We start from the raw sequence: 21,536 nt of genomic DNA on the forward strand, positions 1-21,536 counted from the left end.
TCTGGGAGTTAAACTTCTTTTCCCCATCTGCAGACAGTATAAAAATTAATTCAACATCATACAAAACTTCCATATTTTCCTTAAATTCCTTAAGACTTAAGAAAAGTCCAAAAATAAAGGAGTGCTGCGGTTAGGAGGCTGGGTTGACAATCAGCAAGCCTGCGTTTGAGAGCCAAGTACTGCTGCATGATGGGGCGAGCTCCCATCCTTCACTCCAATTCTTGCTAACCCAGCCGTTCAAAAGCAGGGAAGCGTGAGTAGATAGATCGTATAACTTCAGTGGGCCACTTAATGGGGACATGTAAAGAGCCCTTAACCAGGTGTCCCCTGGGCAGCAGTGATGTCACCAACTAATCCTCGCTGCTTCCGATGTGAAAGCGAGCAAGAGAGTCCAAAAAGTAATCAAAACTGGGCTTTTCCAACAAGCCCTAGTGCAGGATGAGATTGTTTTGGCGGCTGCCTCAGAAAGTTTAGCTGTGGTTCCAGGCCTTTAAAAAAAAAAATGTTTTACTATTTTTCTGATGGCATACAGCATACTGTTTATCCTTGAGTCATGAGTTGCCCAGAGTTGCTTGAAGATAGATGGGTATATAAACAATAAACAATAAAGAAATAATAAACAAACATACACCGTGTTTCCCTGAAAATAAGACCCGGTTTTATAGTTTTTCTGGGCTCCAAAATCAGCACTAGGGCTTATTTTTGAGGAAACATGATTTAAGGGTGATCAGTCCAACTGAGTGCCCCCCCTCCCAATGTGTGCAAACAAGGTGGCGAGGGCACAGGGGCAGAGCATTGAGATTGCCTGCCTTCCCCCCCTCCCCCATGCCTCTGTCTCCATCTGCTGCTGTGTCACCTCATGAAGACAAGCCTCATGCAGTCGGCTGCCTGCTCCAGTCCATCAGATAGTGAGTTTTCCCACGGCCGTGCAGCACATCTGGATTGCCTGCCTCTCCCTGCCTCTGCCTGCTGCTTGGACAGGTAATCAACTCACCTGTGCTACACAAGATGAGGCTGCTGCTAGACACCATCAGCCCCTGTGCCCTCACTGCCTCCAGTGCTGGCCTCACCCACCTGCCCCAGGCTGATGATGATCTTCACTAGGGCTTATTTTTTGGGATAGGACTCACCATTAGGCACACACTTAAAAATCAGGCTAGGGCTTATTTTCGGGTTAGGTCTTATTTTTGAGAAAACATGGTACATACATAAATGGCCTGTGCCTTCAACACTACCAATGATTGTTTCTATCCCCTATAGTATGGAGAACTCTTAAACTGCAGTCTTGACCTGGATTCTAGATGAAGAGCTTCATTTATGTCGGCATGTTCCAAGCGAAGCCAACTCTGACCTCACTTAATTTACATCCCGGCTCTGACCCTGTTTTCCCCTCCCCCCAAGCTGTGTCATCAGTCACATTCTCCAATGAAGCAATTTCGTGGGTTGTAGAGATCACTCCCCTCCAGCCACTGTGGGTAACTGTGAAGATGGCCTTGACAGAGAGATAGCTGGAATGTGCTTTTGTTTTGTTTTGACTGAAGTGTGATTCCCTTGCTGCAACTGCAAATTTCATTTTCTGATTCCTCTTGCCTATGGCAGCTCGAGAGCAGGCCAGGGATGCTTAGCAAGTTGACAGCATCGTCACATCTTCATCATGTGATGTATCACAACTTTCCCCCCTTCGCTAAAACGGGGATGGGCATGGTCAGCACGTGACGCATCTGGTGTGCGGGCCGCAAATTTGACACCCCTGTTCTACTGGGACTGATTGCATTACTTTCACAGTTTGTCCAAGCTGATCAGCTGATCCAAGCTTGTCCAAGTACACTGTTTTGTACTTGCCTCAGTACAAAAACTGGATAACAGTGGAGAAGATTGTTTCATTGCTGGACATGCTGCTAGTACAGAGTTATTGCCATTGTGCTAATGTGTTTTGCTTTCCTCCTCTACATTAATACCTAAACCCACTACTACCTAAATAGGACAATTGCCAGTTATTTCCTAGCCATGCTAATTAAGCTAGTGGGGAAACAAATATATTCTGTTGCAAAAGCCTTGTTATACTATTAGTGAATGAATAATGGATCTAATCATTTTTTTTCTTCGTGTTGGCTCTGTTCGCATAATACATAACCTTATTATGGAATCAACTCTTTTTCTGACTTTGCCCTGTACTCTGAACCAAAACTAATCAGCTGGTCTGGGTTCAATTCACAGAGCATACAAATCCCCGAACAAACCAAAGGAAGACACCAAGCTTAACGCGTTGCGTAAATGCCTCTTTTGAATCTTTCTGTGATTTGGTTAATATTGCAACATTAATCTAACCTGGGCTATTTTACCATACAAACTCTCCAAGGTGTATTAAAGGTACCATAAGGAGTGGTACTTTTGCACAATTCCTTTTCTTTTTAAAAAAATCAAAACAACATAAATATTTCTCCTCTGTACCAACTTGTGATATTTAATCATGCTAAGCACTGCGTTTTATTCCCATTAGCTAGAAGCAAGGAAGTGTGAAGCATCCTGTGCCACTACCTTATGGCTCTGTATACATTGGCTGGTAAGTAGGAGGATTAAAACCTGACGTGCTGGGAGGAATTAAGAAGTGCTAGTTTTCATAACTGCCATAATTTGTAAAGACCAAAAATGGAGGGGAGCAATCCTAGTGGAATCAATCTATTTCTTATACTCTTTCCAGCTGTACCTAATTTACCCTTAGTTATTTCTCTTTCCTGATCAAGGGCTATTCTGCTTACATTGATTTTTTCCCCCTTGCTCTGATCCCCCTGTTGAGCTGAGCTTTTAATAATTGCTTTAATATGCAACATTCCAAAGCAAGGGATCCCATAAGCAAGATGGCTCTTTTTATTCTCCCTCTCTTTGGTCTTAGAGTCCAGCTAGTATACGCTGTGGTATATTTTATTGTAATGATGAACTGCTTTAAAAAAAAAACAGAAACAAAAAACAAATGTTTTAATCTGCATGCCTTCTTGCTTTAAAAAAAGAAAAGAAAAGAAGAAGCAAAATGGTTCATTATTTTTCACTTGCTTTTTTTTTTTCTGGTTGCTAAAAGAATAAAATAGCTTTTCTGTTGATTAATTTGTTTGTTAGCTAGCCAAAGAGGAGAGGCTCTCTTTAGTTAGCTAACAAATTAATCAAATGAAGTTAGCTCGCATTTGCCTGAGCCTTTCCTGCTGCCAGCATGATTGTGTTGCTTTTCACGTGTAAAAGAGCAAATAGCTTACTCTCTTGAAATGTCTTCCTCTCCAATTTTTCTGCTCAAAGAAGACGCTGTCTGCAGAACGCTTCATTTTCCCTCTCCCCTCTCATAGTGGAGAGATTGGAGAGAAAGAGATTTGAAGAGAGTTCTCTAAGCTGTTTACACAGCATGCCCAAAGTTCTGGGCTCACAGCTTAGTCACATTACCTTTTAATGTGTAGAAGAGCAAACATCTTTGTCTTGCTGCAGAAATTTTGGGCTCAGTTGTGGTCGTAAGTCGATGCCTACCTGTAAACGATATTAAAATTAAAACATTCGCAGGAGGAAAACAAACCAACACTGCAAAACTTGGCTGCCTGTCATAGATAGCCAACCACAGCAAAATTGTTCCACCATCTGGCTTTAAGCAGAAAAAAACACACCCTACTTTCACCTGAATTAGCATTATAACATCACATGTTTTTTTTTTAATGCAATGTTTTTTTAAAAAAAAAAAAATCTGTAAGAAAGGACAAAACACAACGTGTTTCTACTTCCCAGCTTGGACAGGGGTGTCCCCTTCAGCTTGAACTAACAAACAGAGAGCAATGTTGCTTCTGTCAGATGCTGCCCCACCCAAGTGCCCATCAATGCCACAATGCCACCATCGGCCCAACGCCGACTTCCCGTCTCCTTTGGCCACAGGTATGTTTCACCACCGTCTGGCTGGCTGCTGCTATTTATTCCGAGCTGTTCTAAAATTGTCCCGTTGAGATTGTAAGCCAAATCCACTGCCAGACCCCTGGCTTTATTAAAAGTAACAGCTCGGAGTGATTGAAAAATTACCAGCCCGTTTCGGGAAGCCCGCTGAAATCTTTACAGGAGGGGGAAATAATCACATAGGCGAGCCGTTGTTCCTTTTAAAAGCCTTAATTTTTAGACACCCTGCGTGACTTGAGAGCACTTCCTCCTTCCAGAATTCCAGCAGGAATACAGGTGGTCTCTCTGTTCGCTATCTCTGTCTGCTATAAATTTAAAAATGCATTTCTGACCAGGCTTAAACGTTACTGAGATCGTCAGTTTATGTCTAGACTACTTTAATCAGCTAAATGTCATCATAAGGCATATGTTGCTCTTGATGGCTTACATACCCCAGCTCTGCTCATGAAGTATAAGAAGCAGGATTTTTGTATTGTGGGGTTTTTTTCCCCCAAAGAAAAAAAAACCATAATAGTGTTTGCCTAGCCGTGAAAATGGTGCTTTTACCCTGTAATATCAAATATGTAAGCTGGACTGGAAAGCTTCTTTGTAACAGCTGGCAATCAGCCCAAATTGGAAATGATTCAGCCTGTCCCAGTTTTGACTCTGGGGCTCACTCAGACTATACAAGTGCATAGACATAAGGAGCTCTCGGCTAGAGCAGATGGAAGAATTATGTTCAGTTAGACAACTTGTTTCCCAAAAGGGCTAACTAGAAGTTCCACAAGTCCTGTCTGCCACTGCTATTATTCCCCTGCACCTGGAAAGTACAGGCATGGCTCCCTTGATACACCAAAGTGGCATACAGCAATTAGAGCTAACTCTTGATAGCTTCTTGTTCCATGGATTTATCTCATCTTTTAAAGCCGTTGCAAACTCTCTTTAAGCCAACATCTGCCTTATCACAAAGGTGCTTTTTCAAGAGGCAACTAGACTTTCTGGTTTTTCTTTGAAGATGTTTCATTTCTCATCCAAGAAGCGAAACGTCTTCAAAGGAAAACCAGTAAGTCCAGTTGCCTCTTGAAAAAGTACCTTTGGGACAACCATGACCTGGATGACTGAGAATCTCCATAGACATCTGCCTTATCATTTCTCAAAAGTCGTCTTCCGTTAGACTAGTTTATTGTTAGGGTATCTGAGAGTTTATTTCAATTGATCTTGTTAGTGATTTAACCTTACTTTATGGTTGTGCGGTGGTTAAGAATGCAGTACTGCAGGCTACTTCTGCTGACTGCCGGCTGCCTGCAATTTGGCAGTTCGAATCTCACCAGGCTCAAGGTTGACTCAGCCTTCCATCCTTCCAAGGTCAGTAAAATGAGGACCCAGATTATGACTCTGTAAACCACTTAGAAGGGCTGTAAAGCACTGTGAAGCGGTATATAAGTCTAAGTGGTATTAGTATTATGGTTTGTTATAATATCTGCCAGGTCTTCAATCTGGATTTGGCATATTTGTGCACCTATCAAGTTCTTCCCAACAACTGGGATAGGCAGGTGTTGTTATTTCATGTCAAAGAGCTGAGGTGGCACAGTGGTTAGGGGGCAGTACTGCAGCTACTTCAGCTGACTGCTGGTTCAGCAGATCAGTGGATCAAATCTCACCAGCTCAAGGTTGACTCAGCCTTCCATCCTTCCGAGGTGGGTAAAATGAGGACCCAGATCGTTGGGGGCAATATGCTATTTAGTATATTGTCTTTGGTGTAAGCCGCCCAGAGTCCTCAGAGAGTGGGCGGCATAGAAATATGAATAATAAAAATAAAATAAATAAATAAAATAAAGGTAATGTCACAGAATGTAAACTGTCCCAAGAAAAGCTGGCTTTTTCAATGGGCTGATGGTGATTTTGTCAATGTCAGTGGTGTTCATGCTGCTTTGGGAATGCACCCAAGATGTATATTACTATTGGCACTATCTTTGCTTTCTTTTGCTACAGTCCTTCTATTTCTCTTTGCAGGTCTTCATATTTTGTTATCCTCTCCAGTTCTTTCTCTTATATTCTGCTATCTTCAGGTACTGCCATGTCCACTATCCAGACTTTTTTTTTTGTCTTTTTTTTAATTGACAACTATTAAGTCTGGGGTATTATGTGCCAGGTGCTGGCCTGGTTGAATTTCAAAGTCCCAGAACAATTTAGCTTCTTCACTTTCTCTAGTTTATGGTTCCACTGTTCTTGCTTGCAGGCAAATGGCATTTCTTGCAGATCTTCCAATGCACAATTGTTGTTATGGTGATATCTCAGTACTCATTGTTAATTGGTTCCAGAAGGTATGATGAGTACCAAATAATTTTTCCCCATAAAGAATAGTATAGTGAATCACAAGGCAGCCAACACTGACATCGTCTAGCTTGTGCGCTGAACATCAAACAAACAATGAGTACCAGGACATAACTTCCGCATCAAAATGCATTGGGTACCAAATTTGATGAGTTTCAAAGCAGTTGTGTACCAAGGTTCCACTATACTTTGTCATGTCATTGTTAGTAGTCAGACTGTGTGATATTCTTGCAGCAGCTAACCAGATGGTCCACTCCCAAAGGCGCTTTTTCAAGAGACAAGTGGACTTTTTGGTTTTTTCTTTGAAGACGTTTTGCTTCTCATCAAAGAAACTTCTTCAGCTAGAAGCTTCTTGGATGAGAAGCGAAACGTCTTCAAAGAAAAACCAGAAAGTCCACTTGCCTCTTGAAAAAGTACCTTTGGGACAACCATGAGCTGGATGACTGAGAATCTCCATAGACAGATGGCCCACTGTTTCTATAGCTTTTTTGCAGAGGAGGCTATTATTATTACTGTATTATTATTCTCTTTTATTCATTAAAAATGAAACTCAGTCAACTGGACATTTAAAAATGTGTCACAAATACCATTGACTGGTGCTAATGGTTGATATGGGTTGCTGCCAGCGTCCTAGGTATCAACCAAGTACCTTCTTAAGATGTACGATGTTCCAAGTAGCGCAGTTTTTTGCAGTTCCCCTGTTGTTATTGCAGGAAGCTGCAATTTCTTGAAGTTGAATTAGTTGAAGTTGAAGCTGAATTAACATTCAGCTGCCTGCAATTACTGCAAGTTCGAATCTCCCCAGGCTCAAGGTTGACTCAGCCTTCCATCCTTTCTAAGGTAGGTAAATTGAGGACCCAGTTTGTTGGGGCAATAAGCCGACTTTGTATAAATATACAAAAGTATGAAGGCTATTGCTTAACGCATTGTAAGCCGCCCTGAGTCTCCGGAGAAGGGCGGCATATAAATCAAATTTTAAAAAAAAGTGTTTTGTGAAATTCTTGGACATGGTACCAAGTGCCCCAATGACAATGGGTATCACTGTGACATGTTTCATCCATAGCCATGTAGTTTCTATGGCCAGGTCGCAATATTTCATGATTTTTTCCAGTTCTTTTTCTTCGACTTTGGCGTCTCCTGGTAATGCGGTGTCAATAAATTGTATGTTTCAGTTTTCGACAACTGTGATATCTGGCGTGTTGTGTTCCAAGTGATGATCCGTCTGCATTTGAAAGTCCCACAAGATCTTCACCTTCTCATTTTCTATAACTTTTTCCATATTATTATTATTATTGTTGTTGTTGTTGTTGTTGTTGTTGTTGTTGTTGTTGTTAAACTTTGGTGAGATTCATAGCCTTTGAGGCTCGTTAATAGCTCAGCAGCTCGAATCCTAACCAAGGACCTAGGAACTGTTAAGGTGTCATCGGAGGATGTAAGCTGTTCCGAGTAAGATGGTTTTTTGTAGAGTCAAAATGTTCAAGTCCGGTAAATTTAGAATTTCAAAATAATGGGGCAGCCCTTTGGGTATTGCTCCAAGGGCTCCAATTACAATCGGGACAACACACAATTTCTTTTTCCACAGTCGCTCAACTTCAATTTGTAAGTCCCGTTACTTTGTGATTTTTTCTTGCTGCTTATCTTCAAACTGTGCATCACCAGGTATTGCAATGTCAATGAACCATACTTTTTTCTTTTCAATTATTTTTATGTCAGGTGGGATGTGGACCAAGTGCCTATCAGTCTGAATCCTAAAGTCCCACAAGATCTTGAGTTTCTCATTCTCTAAAACTTTCTCAACCTGATGTTCCCAGTGGTTTTTGCTGTACTCAAATCCAAACTTCTGGCACAATTTCCAGTGAATGATCTTAGCAACGCGGTCATGGCGTTGTAGATAGTCAGTTTGTGAAATTTTGCTGCATCCACTGATCAGGTGATCGACTGTCTCATCTTTCTCATTTCAGAGGCGGCATTTGCTGTTGGTGGTAAATAATAATAATAATAATAATAATAATAATAATAATAATAATAATAATAATAATAATAATAATAATAATACATTTATTTACCACACATCTCCTGATTTGACTGTTGGAAAACTTTAACATTTCTAACAATAGTGGTGGTTTTTGTTGCACATCCTTCCATTTGAAGCCTCTCTAATTGCTCCTCCTCCTCCTCTTCTTCTTCTTGATAATGGTGTATTTTGGAATGTCACAATAACATTACAATAATTATAATATTTTTTGAGGATGGGATGATTGAAGAAGTTTGGTTGCCCATCTTCCTAATTTCAAGATTTAAGAAGACTTTCTCCTGCAACTTTTCCTAGGGTTTTTTCTTCTTAAGTATGGGATGCTTAACTATAATTTTTTTCTTGTATGACAAACATAAAGATAACAAACCCAAATCTTGAAGCTGTTTTTGTGCCTATGTGTCTTTGGAGTGACAGAAGCTAGAATTCAACACACGTGAAGGTTACAGATAAGGGAAAGCTGCATTAAATCATAATTTATTTGACATACAGTAATAAGAACAACCAGCCTCAACCAGCCTCAAGGTGATGCATTCTGCTTCTCTCTCTTTATCTAATGGCACGAATAGAATAGAATAGAATAGAATAGAATAGAATAGAATAGAATAGAATAGAATAGAATAGAATAGAATAGAATAGAATAGAATAGAATAGAATAGAATTCTTTATTGGCCAAGTGTGATTGGACACACAAGGAATTTGTCTTTGGTGCATACGCTCTCAGTGTACATAAAAGAAAAGATATGTTTGTCAAGAATCATAAGGTACAACACTTAATGATAGTCACAGGTAACAAATAAGCAATCATGAAACAATCGCTATCAATATAAATCGTAAGGATACAAGCAACAAAGTTACAGTCATGCAGTCATACTGTAAGTGGGAGGAGATGGGTGATAGGAATGATGAGAAGACTAATGGTAATAGTAATGGAGATTTAATGAATAGTTTGATAGTGTTGAGGGAATTATTTGTTTAGCAGAGTGATGGCATTCGGGAAAAAACTGTTCTTGTGTCTAGTTGCCTTGGTGTGCAGTGCTCTATAGAATCATTTTGAGGGTAGGAGTTGAAACAGTTTATGTCCAGGATGCGAGGGGTCTGTAAATATTTTCACAGCCCTCTTTTTGCCTTGTGCAGTATACAGGTCCTCAATGGAAGGCAGGTTGGTAGTAATAGGTTTTTCTGCAGTTCTAATTATCATCTGAAATCTGTGTCTGTGTCTGTTGGGTTGCAGAACCAAACCAGGCAGTTATGGAGGTGCAGATGACAGACTCAATTATTCCTCTGTAGAACTGTATCAGCAGCTCCTTGGGCAGTTTGAGCTGAGTGGTTGTGGCTTCCATTTTACATCTACAGCCCTGAATTATATCTTCCAAAATCAAACCATGGTTTTGCTAGAAACAAGCCAACATCAAATCATGGGATCAGAAGCTGGCATTGTAAAAGTAACATAGATGGCATTAAGTGCTGTTCAACAATTGAACAATTTGCAGAAATGTAAGGGTTTTAAAAAAGGGGTCATCTGAAATTTTACTTGGCAGTGAAAAGAGGGAGGGAAGAAAGAAGGTTTCACAGGGATCCCAGTTTGATCTCCATCTGTGAACCCTGGATTACAATGTTCATCAATAAGACAAAAGTCCAAAGTACTGGGAACAGAATCATTATAGTCCTTCCATTTCTTTTGCAAAGAAGTTAATTTTTTGCTAACATCATTTAGCTAAAAATATCTATCCATAAACCTTGATAAGATTTTACATAATTTGTTCCCCTTCTTAAAGAAATATAATGCCATACGGTATTCTCATTTAAATGGAAGAATGTAAAGGCTGGAATTTTGGTCTTGACTCTGAAATTAGATGCCCTTATTAATTTAAAACACCGCTAATATAATCTGCCAGAAATGTTAAATATATATTTAAGAATTTATAAATCCCTCTGGTTTCCTGTTTTGTAAGAACGAAATTTCTCATATTGCTAAAAGGAACCAATCTTATGCACTAGAGTCCTTATTGTCTACTGTATCATTTGTATATCAGAAGTTACTGTTCTTCAGAGATTGCAATGCAATATCCAAAGTTATATAACATTTAATATTTTAGTATTCTGTTTCCTTTGCAGCTGGTACATTTTTGGCAGGATAGTTACAGTGGAAGGATAAACTAGTTGGCTTTACTAAGTACTGATGGAAAAATTAAATACAAAATGAACAGAGTATTATACTTATTACACATTCTATATTTAATTTAAACATAAAGATGGGATTAAAATATCTAATAATAATAAATATAGTTTTATATTCCTAGGCTCTTCCAAGTACATGCAGATACTTTGCTTGGTAGCACCAAGCTTCTTCAGGACATTTTATCAACACAAATACCCAAGAGTATTTGTTGAGTTCAAAGCACAGAAGAGTGCATTATTGCTACCTATACACAATCATCTAGTCAACTAACAGTCAAAGCTAAATTGGCGCTAGATAAAGGTCAACAGAATTCAGGAGGAGTGGACATGGGTCTCTTATGGCAACATAATGATTCCAGACTGATGACACATTTAATCCCACCTTACACCTCACCCTGCTCTTCTCTTCAACATTTGCTTTTGTAAATAATAAACATGATGGATTGATCTCCTCAGAACTTTCTTATTCAAAGTGTGTGATCTGGTAAATCAGTATGTTGTAACATGTTATGTCTCTCTGACATTTCATGGATGGACAAACCCTCCTCCAATTATCATTTGGTTAGAGTCCTCCTCCAAAAATGGTACCCACATTTCCTAATATATACATTTTTGCAAGAACTTTTTCCTAACTTGAGTTTTTTTCTTCTTCTCTACTTTCTCAAAGATACACACTTTGTAGATCTACTCTAATGGACAATATTTCTGTAATCTATTTTCTTTCTATAGAGAGTTTTGTTGCACATAATTTTCAGTATTTTTGAGTCCCTTTTTTATTGTACCTAACATGTATTTGTTATTTTATTTTATTTAATTACAAACAAATTTATTTGTTTAATTACAAACTACTTTGCAGAATCAAGAAAATTTTATTGTCAGTTATTCCATATTTCTATATATTTTCTGTTTGACATGTAACAGGATATTTTTGCATGTTCATAGTAATATAGAAATCATATAACAGCCAGTTTTATCCCACATCTCTCCTGCGCGAGCTGCACTGGCTACCGGTGGTCCTTCGGGTCCGTTTCAAGGTGCTGGTGCTCACCTATAAAGCCCTACATGGCTTAGGCCCGGGGTACTTGCAGGACCATCTCCTGCCATCCTCCCATCGTCCTGTGTGCTCCCATAGAGTGGGCCTCCTCAAGGTGCCATCAGCCAGACAATGTTGGCTGGCGGCCCCTAGGGGGAGAGCGTTCTCTGTGAGAGCGCCAACCCTCTGGAATGGGCTGCCCACCAGCCTTAGGACAGCCCCCGACCTCCTCTCCTTCCGCTGCAAATTGAAGACGTGGCTCTTTCATCAAATGGGCTGATCCGCAGGGGTGATTTTAAATAATTTTAATCAATTTTTAATTGGATTTTAATATTTATGTAATTTTTTGTTCTGTTTCTTTGTAAGCCACCCTGAGTCCTTCGGGAGAAGGGTGGCATATAAATTAAATTAAATTAAATAAATAAATAAATAAATAAATAAATAAATAAATAAATAAATAAATAAATAACAAAAAATCCCAAGCAGTCATATACATTTTGGTGTACATTTTTCCTAAAGTGTCCATTTGAGGCACAAACTTTATCCAGTATGTGAATTTTGTTAGGCATTTTTTTTTAATTCTTTTACATAATTCGTAAAAATGATGGACTTCATGGCATCAATGGGTTCTGATTTACATAAGAAACACAAGACTTACAAGCTAGGAAAATCTTCCTTCATTACCTCCTCATTTTGTTAGCATCACGACAAAAGCTGATAACACTTCACAACTTCATATCTGGCATGTGTGCTCATGATGTTCAGCTGAGCTGGCCATTAGAGTTGTTTGAGGTTCAACTGTTTCTTGTCCCAAGGGATAAATTCTCATCTCTTGCACTGCATGTAGGACTTTAATTGTGCACATCCTATTAGAGATAATGGAACTTATGCACCTAAAAGTCCTCTGTGTGAAATGAGTCTAATAAATCCAGGGTTACAACCTCATTAAAGACTGATGACTTGTTTCATGGGGAGAGGGCCTTCAGCCTCCATGATCTGGTAATTCATGATTCCATTTGTGCCTAAGCTAGAATTCTTCACTAATAAGTGTTTTTTTTCCTCCCCTTCTCAATTCTCTCCAAATGCGGTCAATCTTATCTCATCGTAGCTTGACCAGCTAATATAAATGGCTTCCATTAGGTCAGCCCCCAATTTGCAGTATCAGGGCTGAAAGATAGCTGAGCATCAAGCATCACCAACTTCTAATTTCCCCTTTGAAATGACTGGGAAGCCACCAAATTGTTCAATACAACTGATGGAGGAGTATTATTCTCCTGCTTTCCCCTCCCTACCCCTTAATTAATTTAATTTAATTTAATTTAATTTAATATTTAAAATTTATATACCACCCTTCTCCCGAAGGACTCAAGGCGGTGAACAGCCAGAAGTAAAAAACATCAAATACAAAATATAAAAACAATTTAAAAATGAATTAAACAATTTGGCCCGACAGTTAAAATCCCCCATTAAAATCCAAATTAAAATACACAATTGGAGAGATTAGGCCAGCCCGACTTGATGAAATAAAAAGGTTTTGAGGGCCCGATGGAAAGTACATAAGTCCGGAATTGTCCGTATCTCTGGGGGGAACTCGTTCCAGAGGGCAGGTGCTCCCACAGAGAAATCTCTCCCCCTTGGGGCCGCCAGTTGGCATTGTCTGGCCGACGGCACCCGGAGGAGCCCCTCTCTGTGGGAGCGTACTGGCCGGTGGGAGGCTCTCGGTGGCAGAAGGTGGTCCCGTAAATATCCCGGCCCTAAGCCATGGAGTGCTCTAAAGGTGGTCACCAACACCTTGAATCGCACCCTGAGGACCACCGGGAGCCAGTGCAGCTCACGCAGGGGAGGTGTTACATGGGAGCACCATGACGCTCCCATAATCACCCACGCAGCCGCATTCTGGACCAGTTGGAACCTCCCAACTAATTAATCTAAGTACTATTAATTACCACCCTTGAAAATGTTCAGCATTTCACTACGTTGCAGAGAAGTTGGAATACGACATCATCTTCTTATGGAAGGAATGGATTAAAGTCATCACTTGGACTATTGCATCCAGTTTTGGTTGCCACGATGTAAAAAAGATGTTGAGACTCTAGAAAGAGTGCAGAGAAGAGCAACAAAGATGATTATGGGACTGGAGGCTAAAACATATAAAGAACGGTTGCTGGAACTGGGTATATCTAGTTTGATGAAAAGAAGGACTAGGGATGACATGATAGCAGTGTTCCAATATCTCAGGGCAGGGGTGAAATCTACTTACCTTCCTTACTGGTTCAGAAGTGTATGCGCCGCACACATGCTCACTTTGCTTGCATGTGCGCGCATCACATGCAAACGCAGACCTGCCCATGTGAGAAGGTAAAAAACACATTACTTCCTGGTTAAAACCAGGAAGTAATGACATCTGGGATGGTGGGCAGAGCTTTGCTCCACCATTGCTACCGGATCACTGAACCAATAGCCAAGATTGCTACCGGACTGGGCGATCCGGTCCGATCCGGGAGCATTTCACCCTTGTCTCAGGGACTCCCACAAAGAAGAGGGAGTCAACCTATCTACCAAAGCAACGGAAGGCAGGACAAAAAACAATAGGTGGTATCTTGCTCAATAATAGGAACTGTGAAAGGGATCTTGGAGTCCTAGTGGACAACCATTTAAATATGAGCCAGCAGTGTCCTGCAGCTGCCAAAAATGCCAACACAGTTCTAGGCGGCATAAACAGAGGGATAGAATCAAGATCACGTGAAGTGTTAATACCACTTTATATTGCCTTGGTAAGGCCACACTTGGAATACGGCATTCAGTTTTGGTTGCCACGATGTAAAAAAGATGTTGAGACTATAGAAAGAGTGCAGAGAAGAGCAACAAAGATGATTAAGGGACTGGAGGCTAAAACATATAAAGAACGGTTGCTGGAACTAGGTATGTCTACTTTAATGAAAAGGACTAGGGATGACATGATAGCAGTGTTCCGTTATCTCAGGGTTTGCCACAAAGAAGAGGGAATCAAGCTATTCTCCAATATACATTTTAGAAAGAAAAAAAAAAAGATGAAGATCAAGATTTATGGCTACCTGGCATAGTACCAGTCAAAATAGGAGGAAACCTTAGCAGAAGACACCGAGCAATAAAGTGAATTCTTTAGGGCTGGCCAAGCAATTACAGAAGTAAAATGTGGAAAAAAATTAATCCAATAGGTTCTTTGTGATAGTATTAAAGGCACGTCATTGCTTCAAGTAAAAGAAAGAAAAGATTAAAACAGTGGTTGACTAAAACAAAGTGAAACGATATTAGCTTGCAATTTGCCATCTAAAGGCAAATGTTTGAATTTAAGATGTGTTTTTTGACATTTCAATGGGCTCCACTTCCAAGTTCCTTATTAATACACAACCCCTCAAACTCCATCTGATGCATTAGACCTTCAAATTAGTTTCCCTCACAAAGAGAAGTGTGGTTCTGTTAATGTTAGGCTGAGGTGCTTAAGGTTTCCAGAAATCAGTGGATGAGATTTCTTTTCCTAAATATCTATAAAGCCGACAAGAATGAATTAATTTTTGCCCTAACGCCGAAAAACGAGTTAGTACTTTGAGCTTTGGAAAGATTAGGCATGCATACCAGTGGTGGGATTCAAATTTTTTTACTACCGGTTCTGTGGGTGTGGCTTGGTGGGCATGGCATGGCTTGGTGGGTGTGGCAGGGGAAGGATACTGTAAAATTTCCATTCCCTCCCCACTCCAAGGGAAGGTTACTGCAAAATCCCCATTTCCTCCCGATTAGCTGAGACTTGGGAGGCAGAGAATAGATGGGGGCGGAGCCAGCCAGAGGTGGTATTTACTGGTTCTCCGAACTACTCAAAATTTCTGCTACCAGTTCTCCAGAACTGGTCAGAACCTGCTGAATACCTCTGATGCATACCCTTCCATTCTCACCTGTATGCAGCCACATGTGTCTAGGCAACCCAGTGTTCTTGGTATTTGGTAAGTATATAAATATTGGCATAACAGGAGTGGTGTGGTGGCCTAGAGGCGGAGCTCTTGCCTCACAATCATGAGGCTGTGAGTTCAATCCTAGGTAGAGGCAGATATTTCTCTCCCTGGGCAGTGAGTATATCTGCTGAACAAAACTCCGCATTGGCAACAGGAAGGGTATCCAGCCATTAAAACACTCTGCTAGTTCCATTCAGTTGCCCAGACTCCACCCTGCAAGGGATTATGGGATCGTTAAATGAAGATGATGATAAATATTGGCAAAATACATTTCATGTGCTATGCACTTGTAGAAGGCAGGCTGTTTGCTACACAATCCCTAAAAATAGCTGTGACTACCTATGGGGACTTCATTAACACTTACCAGTCATTGCATAGTATGCCAAGTATACACCCAAGGACCACATGCATTTTAACAATCTTCCTGCTACGCCAAATAAATTACAATGAGGTGGATGGGAACATATTATGATGTTGTGTTACATAGCTGTAATGACATTGAGAGCCTCATGTATAGCATGCATAATACCAAAATTCAGCCCAGGTGACATTATCTTTGCTCATATGTGGACTGCAAGACTTTTGAAGTTGGAGCAGGATGCATGCTAATTTCATATTAATGTCTGTGTGATATATCGATAGTCCTCAACTTACAACTGGTCGCTTCGTGATTGTGCAGTTACAACAAACCCTCCAATCTGGTTCCAAAATTCTGATAGCTGGCCAACCATCCCCAGTCACATGACTGCATTTTGGGCACTTGGTAACCAAATTTACGGATGTTTGCAGCATCCCATGGTGACATAACCATGATTTATTAGGGTTTTTTTTGCAGAAAACCAGTGTTTATTTCTAGCTTTTGGCAAAAGTGCCTTATAGCAAACAATGCAATGGTGGGTTTCAAAATTTTTTACTACCGGTTCTGTGGGTGTGGCTTGGTGGGCATGGCATGGCTTGGTGGGTGTGGCAGGGGAAGGATACTATAAAATCTCCATTCCCTCCCCAATCCAGGGGAAGGTTACTGCAAAATCCCCATTTCCTCCTGATCAGCTTGGACTTGGAAGGCAGAGAATAGATGGGGGTGGGGCCAGTCAGAATTTTTACTACCAGTTCTCCGAACTACTCAAAATTTCTACTACCGGTTCTCCAGAACTGGTCAGAACCTGCTGAAACCCACCTCTGAAACAATGGGTTTGTTCAACAACTGTGTTCACTTAATGACTGCAATGATAAGGGTAGTAAAATCATGTCAGTCACATGGGTGACTCGTTTTATGACTGTCATAACTTACAACTGTAATGGGCAAAGTCCACTAGAGCTAATGAGCTCTATCCATGTAATGGTTTCTTGCAACTGAGTCTCAAAAGCAAAGGATCTTTTAAAGTCAAAACAAAATCTCTCCATTCAGACCCTAGATCAGTTCTGCTACCACAATACATGTTTTTATTCCTTGCCAGATAAAAAGCAAGCGAGTACAAGATTTCTAGACATGCTTTTCTGTATAATGTGGTACTTGAGCTGGTGCTACAGGATACACCATGTTCAAGAGTTTTAAGTAGAGAGATTATAGGAGTAATTCACAAAAGAGCATCGTGCGCTTGCAAATATCATGGCTGGGTATACTTGCCAAATGCCTGAGGTTTGCAAACCATCTGCATATTCATTTACGTAGTGTGACCAATGTCTAAAGTAGAGGCCGAGGAGAAAGAGGGAGGCAAATGTTTCCATCCTGATAACTGTGTTCCACACACTTGTAATTTCATCTTAAACCTCCCCTCCTCCTCAACAACCTCTCCTTTCAACCAAACTGTGTGTTGTGGCTCCGTCCTCCGAGCCTATTTTATCGGAGGAAGAAAGCTCCGAACATGAAGGAGAGGAGACGGCCAGGCCTCCTTCTCCAGGACTCTCCTCTCTGGCAATGCCTCAGGTGTCTCCCAAAGGAGAAGAGATTGGCCAGGAGCCAGGTGTTTCCGAGCCGTCGGATAGTGACGAAGAAACATTGTGGTTGGACCCACGCCAGCGTCGGAGAGACAAGCGTGCGCAGCAGAAAAGGAGGTGTGCCAGAGATTAAGCTGAGTCACTGGACCACACCCCACAGGCTATAAAAGGGAGTGTGGTGGCCATTCGGACTCTGTGACGGACAAAGCTAATCTCTGGCGAGTCATTTTGCACCTTTGGACACAACGCCTATTTGCTGTGGATTTAATTACAAACTGGACTATTCAAACTGTGTGTATTTTTGTCTGTGTTATCGGAGTAAAAGTTCTTGGCAGGCAGCCACGGAGTTGCTGCCAAGTTCCTTATCACTGACGTTGAGTGTTTGAAGAGTTTATTTAACCCTCGGCTGGCTGGTTGGGTGCGTGTGTGGGACAGGGACAGAACACTGTGGTCACCCCTTGGATAATTTTCACATTTTCAGCTAAACGTAATGCTCTTAATTTCCCAGTTTAAAGGCATCTGTCCTCCTAGAAAATACAGTTAGTTCTCAACTTACAGCTATTGGTTTAGTCACTGTTCAAAATTACAACGGCCCTGAAAAGGGAAGTATGACTGTTTTTCACATTGCAGCATCCCCATGGTCACATGATCAAACGTTGGACAATTGGCCACTGACGTATGTTTATGACGGTTGCAGTGTCTCAGGATTTGGTGATCACCTTTTGCGACCTTCTGACAAGCCAAATGGGGAAGCCAGATTTGCCTAACAACCCTCTGTGACGAATTTAACGATGGCAGTGATCCACTTAACAACTGTGGCAAGAAAGATTGTAAAACGGGGCAAAACTCACTTAAGAACAGTATCGTTTAGCGATGGAAATTTTGGGCTCAATTGTGGCCATAAGTCGAGGACTACCTGTGATGCAATCGGAAACAATTCTTTCCCCTGATAGAACTGCAACTTTTGCTGAAGTGTATGAGCAAGTTTAGTGTTTAGTCTAGTCAAAAGTCTAGTTCAGTGTTTCTCAACCTTGGAAGCTTGAAGATGGGTGGACTTCAACTCCCAGAATCCCCCAGCCAGCGCTGCTCGTTGGGGGATTCTGGGAGTTGAAGTCCACCCATCTTCAAGCTACCAAGGTTGAGAAACACTGGTCTAGCCCATTAATTTTTGCTAATTTGTCATTTGTAATCATTTGGGAAGATTTTTGCCCAAGGAAAGACTCAGATGTTCAATACCCTTTTGCCATTTATCTGATTCATTTTTAAAAAAAATAGTTTTAGGGAAGATCTGGCAAAAGTGCTAAGCGTGAATCTCCATATTTATTCAAAACCTTCCATCTCAGAAAAAACTCAAACATGATTAGAATGATAACGTAACTGCAGAATCTATTGACTGGAGCTATTCGGTATCAAAGGAACCAGTCATCTTTCAAACACTGCCATTGTTTGAAAATAATTTTAAAGAATACAAGAGACAGAAGACTCAATTCTGCAACCTTCCTTGGTAGGACAATGGTTTTGTCCCTGTCTATTGCTATGGGAAAATATCATTTCACCCAGCCATTTAAGGACAGACTTTCTATGGGTTTTTAAAAGGCAACTTGAGAAATGTGATTTAGCCTCAACAGAGTAATTCTTTGAAAAGGCTCCGGATTATGTGTATTTAAAAATAAAATCTATGTGGAGAAGCCTTTTTCTCTCCTCATTTGAAATGACAATTTAAAGTCTTATGAAGGAAGGAGTGATCTGTTCTATCAAACACTCATATGCAAGTTGGCATTTGAAAATAACAATCTAGAGATAGCTGTCTGGCAGTCAATAAGCACATGCTAAAAAGTTTTACAGCTTTTATTATGCTTTTTTTCCCCCTCAGAAGAAGAATAATTCTACTCAAAACAACACAAGAGTTTAATTCACGGTTCATTTTACAATGTGGAATGAAAGTAAAAATGTGCTGCGATTCCAAGCGTCTGCACTCTTGGTAGGCAAGAAAAAAAGCACTTTATTTTCCTCCCTAATTGTTGTGTTCTTGAAGTGACTGAGCCAAGAAAAGCTTGCCCAGATTCTGGGCTGTGAATTCCTTGATGTTCCGGCTGTAAGTATTAATTTGACCTACGAAGAAAAGAGATGGGGAGAGAGAAAAAAGACAAAATACTTTAATGAAAAATCAAATAAATATTTTAATATAAAACTTCCAATCTAAAATGTAGTTTCTGACTCCATTTTCTTCACACTGATTACAGCTCATACAACACACCATGCCCAAATAAGTAAACTGTAAAACTGTATATAACTTGTCAGAGTGTGCACAGCTTTACTACCTGTGACAACCCAGGAGCAATATCAGCAAACAGATGTTTGTAAGAAATAGAGGTTTTATCTACAAAAGAATATATACTATACATACACGTACTATAGGTAGGAGTCAAACAATCAGTAAATTACAGAAGGGAAGAACACACAGTGAGAGAGAGATGCCCTAACAGGGCCTCTTCTTATTATACAGGCTCTTAAAGGAATAACAGCCAAAAAACTTGCTGACTCATTCCCATTATTACATCATTGCATCAGCTGGTCAGCTCTTAAATCACTACCCTGACATAACTGAACTAATTTGTATTGGTTCAATTTGATATGACTGATTCACACACAATTCATACTGCTAACAAAACAGCTTACCACAATGCACTGAATTTCCAGCTACCCAATCCCTAATTAACAGAGTCTAGTGAGTTGTGTGAACCTAGACATTTGGCACTAAAATATATAATCTGAAGCATTTTTACTCCAAAAAAGGTTTGGTTTTTCAGTGCCCCTCCAAATGTTGCTAGAGAATTGTAAAGCTTTATGGGACAGAATGGGGAAATTATTAAAGAAAGAGTAATCATGCAAGCAAGATGAGTTTGAGCCATGCTTAGGTCGTCTTCGACTTACAACCACAACTGGGACGGACTTTTCACAACTAAGCAAGTGAATTGCACCCAATTTTATGATCTTTTTATCATGGTTGTTAAGTGGATCATATGGTCATTAAGTGAATCCACCCTCCCTCATTAATTTTGCTTGTGAGAAGCTGGCTGGGAAGGCTGCAAATAGCGATCACATGACTCCAGGATGGTGCAACCATCATAAATATATGCTGGTTGCCAAGCTCCCAAATTTTGATCTGTGGGGATGTTGTGAATGTCAAGAGCCTTAAGAGCCTGAGTGGCGCAGCACACTAATGCTACTGTTAAAGGTAGTATTTAGCTTCCAGCTGCCTGCAATTACTGCGAGTTCAATTCTCACCAGGCTCAAGGTTGACTCAGCCTTCCATCCTTTCTAAGGTAGGTAAAATGAGGACCCGGTTTGTGGGGGCAATAAACTGACTTTGTATAAAATATACAAAAGTATGAAGGCTATTGCTTAACGCCTTGTAAGCCACCCTGAGTCTCCGGAGAAGGGCGGCATATAAATAAAATAAAAAATTTTTAAAAAAAGTTTGAGAATGGTCATACAGTAAATCACTTTTTTCAATGCCATTCTGACTTCAAATAGTTGCTAAACAAATGATTGTAAGCTGAGGACGAACTGTAAATCCATTTTACTTAGATACTGGCCCCCACCAAGAACAGCTTCTCAGGCTCCCCAAAGTTACAAAATCCTACTTCAGTGTGACATTAGTTTGCAGATTGTCAGGACAAAGATGTTGAAATATGGGGTCCTTCAACAGAAGTGTTTCTTTCCCCTGCCCAATATAGCCTTTCCTTCTTTCCACCTCTAAGTAGCTAATAAGCATTTGTGAATCAGGCAAAATCTGACTTGAATTCTTCATCAGATTTGAAAAATGGACCCGATTATCAACAGCTTTCCCCAAACTGGTTTGAAAAGGGCCTTATCTGAACAAATATGGAGTGATCTTTTCATTCTTCTGATTAAATTGGGAAAGTTGATTTGCTTTTGCATTCTGAACGATACAAAAATAAAATTAGGTTTAGTCATGCAGGCCACGGATTATATCAGCACAAAATTTAGTGAATTCCTTTTTAGTTTTAGAAACGTGCATATTGCATATGGCTTATTTGACTCAAACCAAATTTTAGAAGTTTTTTCAGAAATCCACTTCTGAAAATTTATGACAGATAAATCCTAT

General features: G+C 40.3%; 1 protein-coding gene across 1 annotated transcript in view; it reads right to left on the reverse strand.

Moving 5' to 3' along the window:
• Positions 1–19,238: 19,238 nt before the first annotated feature.
• The window catches only part of EIF3H (eukaryotic translation initiation factor 3 subunit H), an 82,593-nt gene continuing 80,295 nt past the window's right edge, over positions 19,239–21,536 (reverse strand). Inside the window, exon 8 of the mRNA XM_034422209.3 lies at positions 19,239–19,516. Coding sequence (XP_034278100.1) covers positions 19,419–19,516 — 98 coding nt within the window. The 3' untranslated portion in view covers positions 19,239–19,418. The remainder of the gene's footprint in view (positions 19,517–21,536) is intronic.

Source organism: Pantherophis guttatus, chromosome 3 (genome assembly GCF_059756535.1).
Source record: "Pantherophis guttatus breed Tessera chromosome 3, ASM5975653v1, whole genome shotgun sequence".
Taxonomy (NCBI): domain Eukaryota; kingdom Metazoa; phylum Chordata; class Lepidosauria; order Squamata; family Colubridae; genus Pantherophis; species Pantherophis guttatus.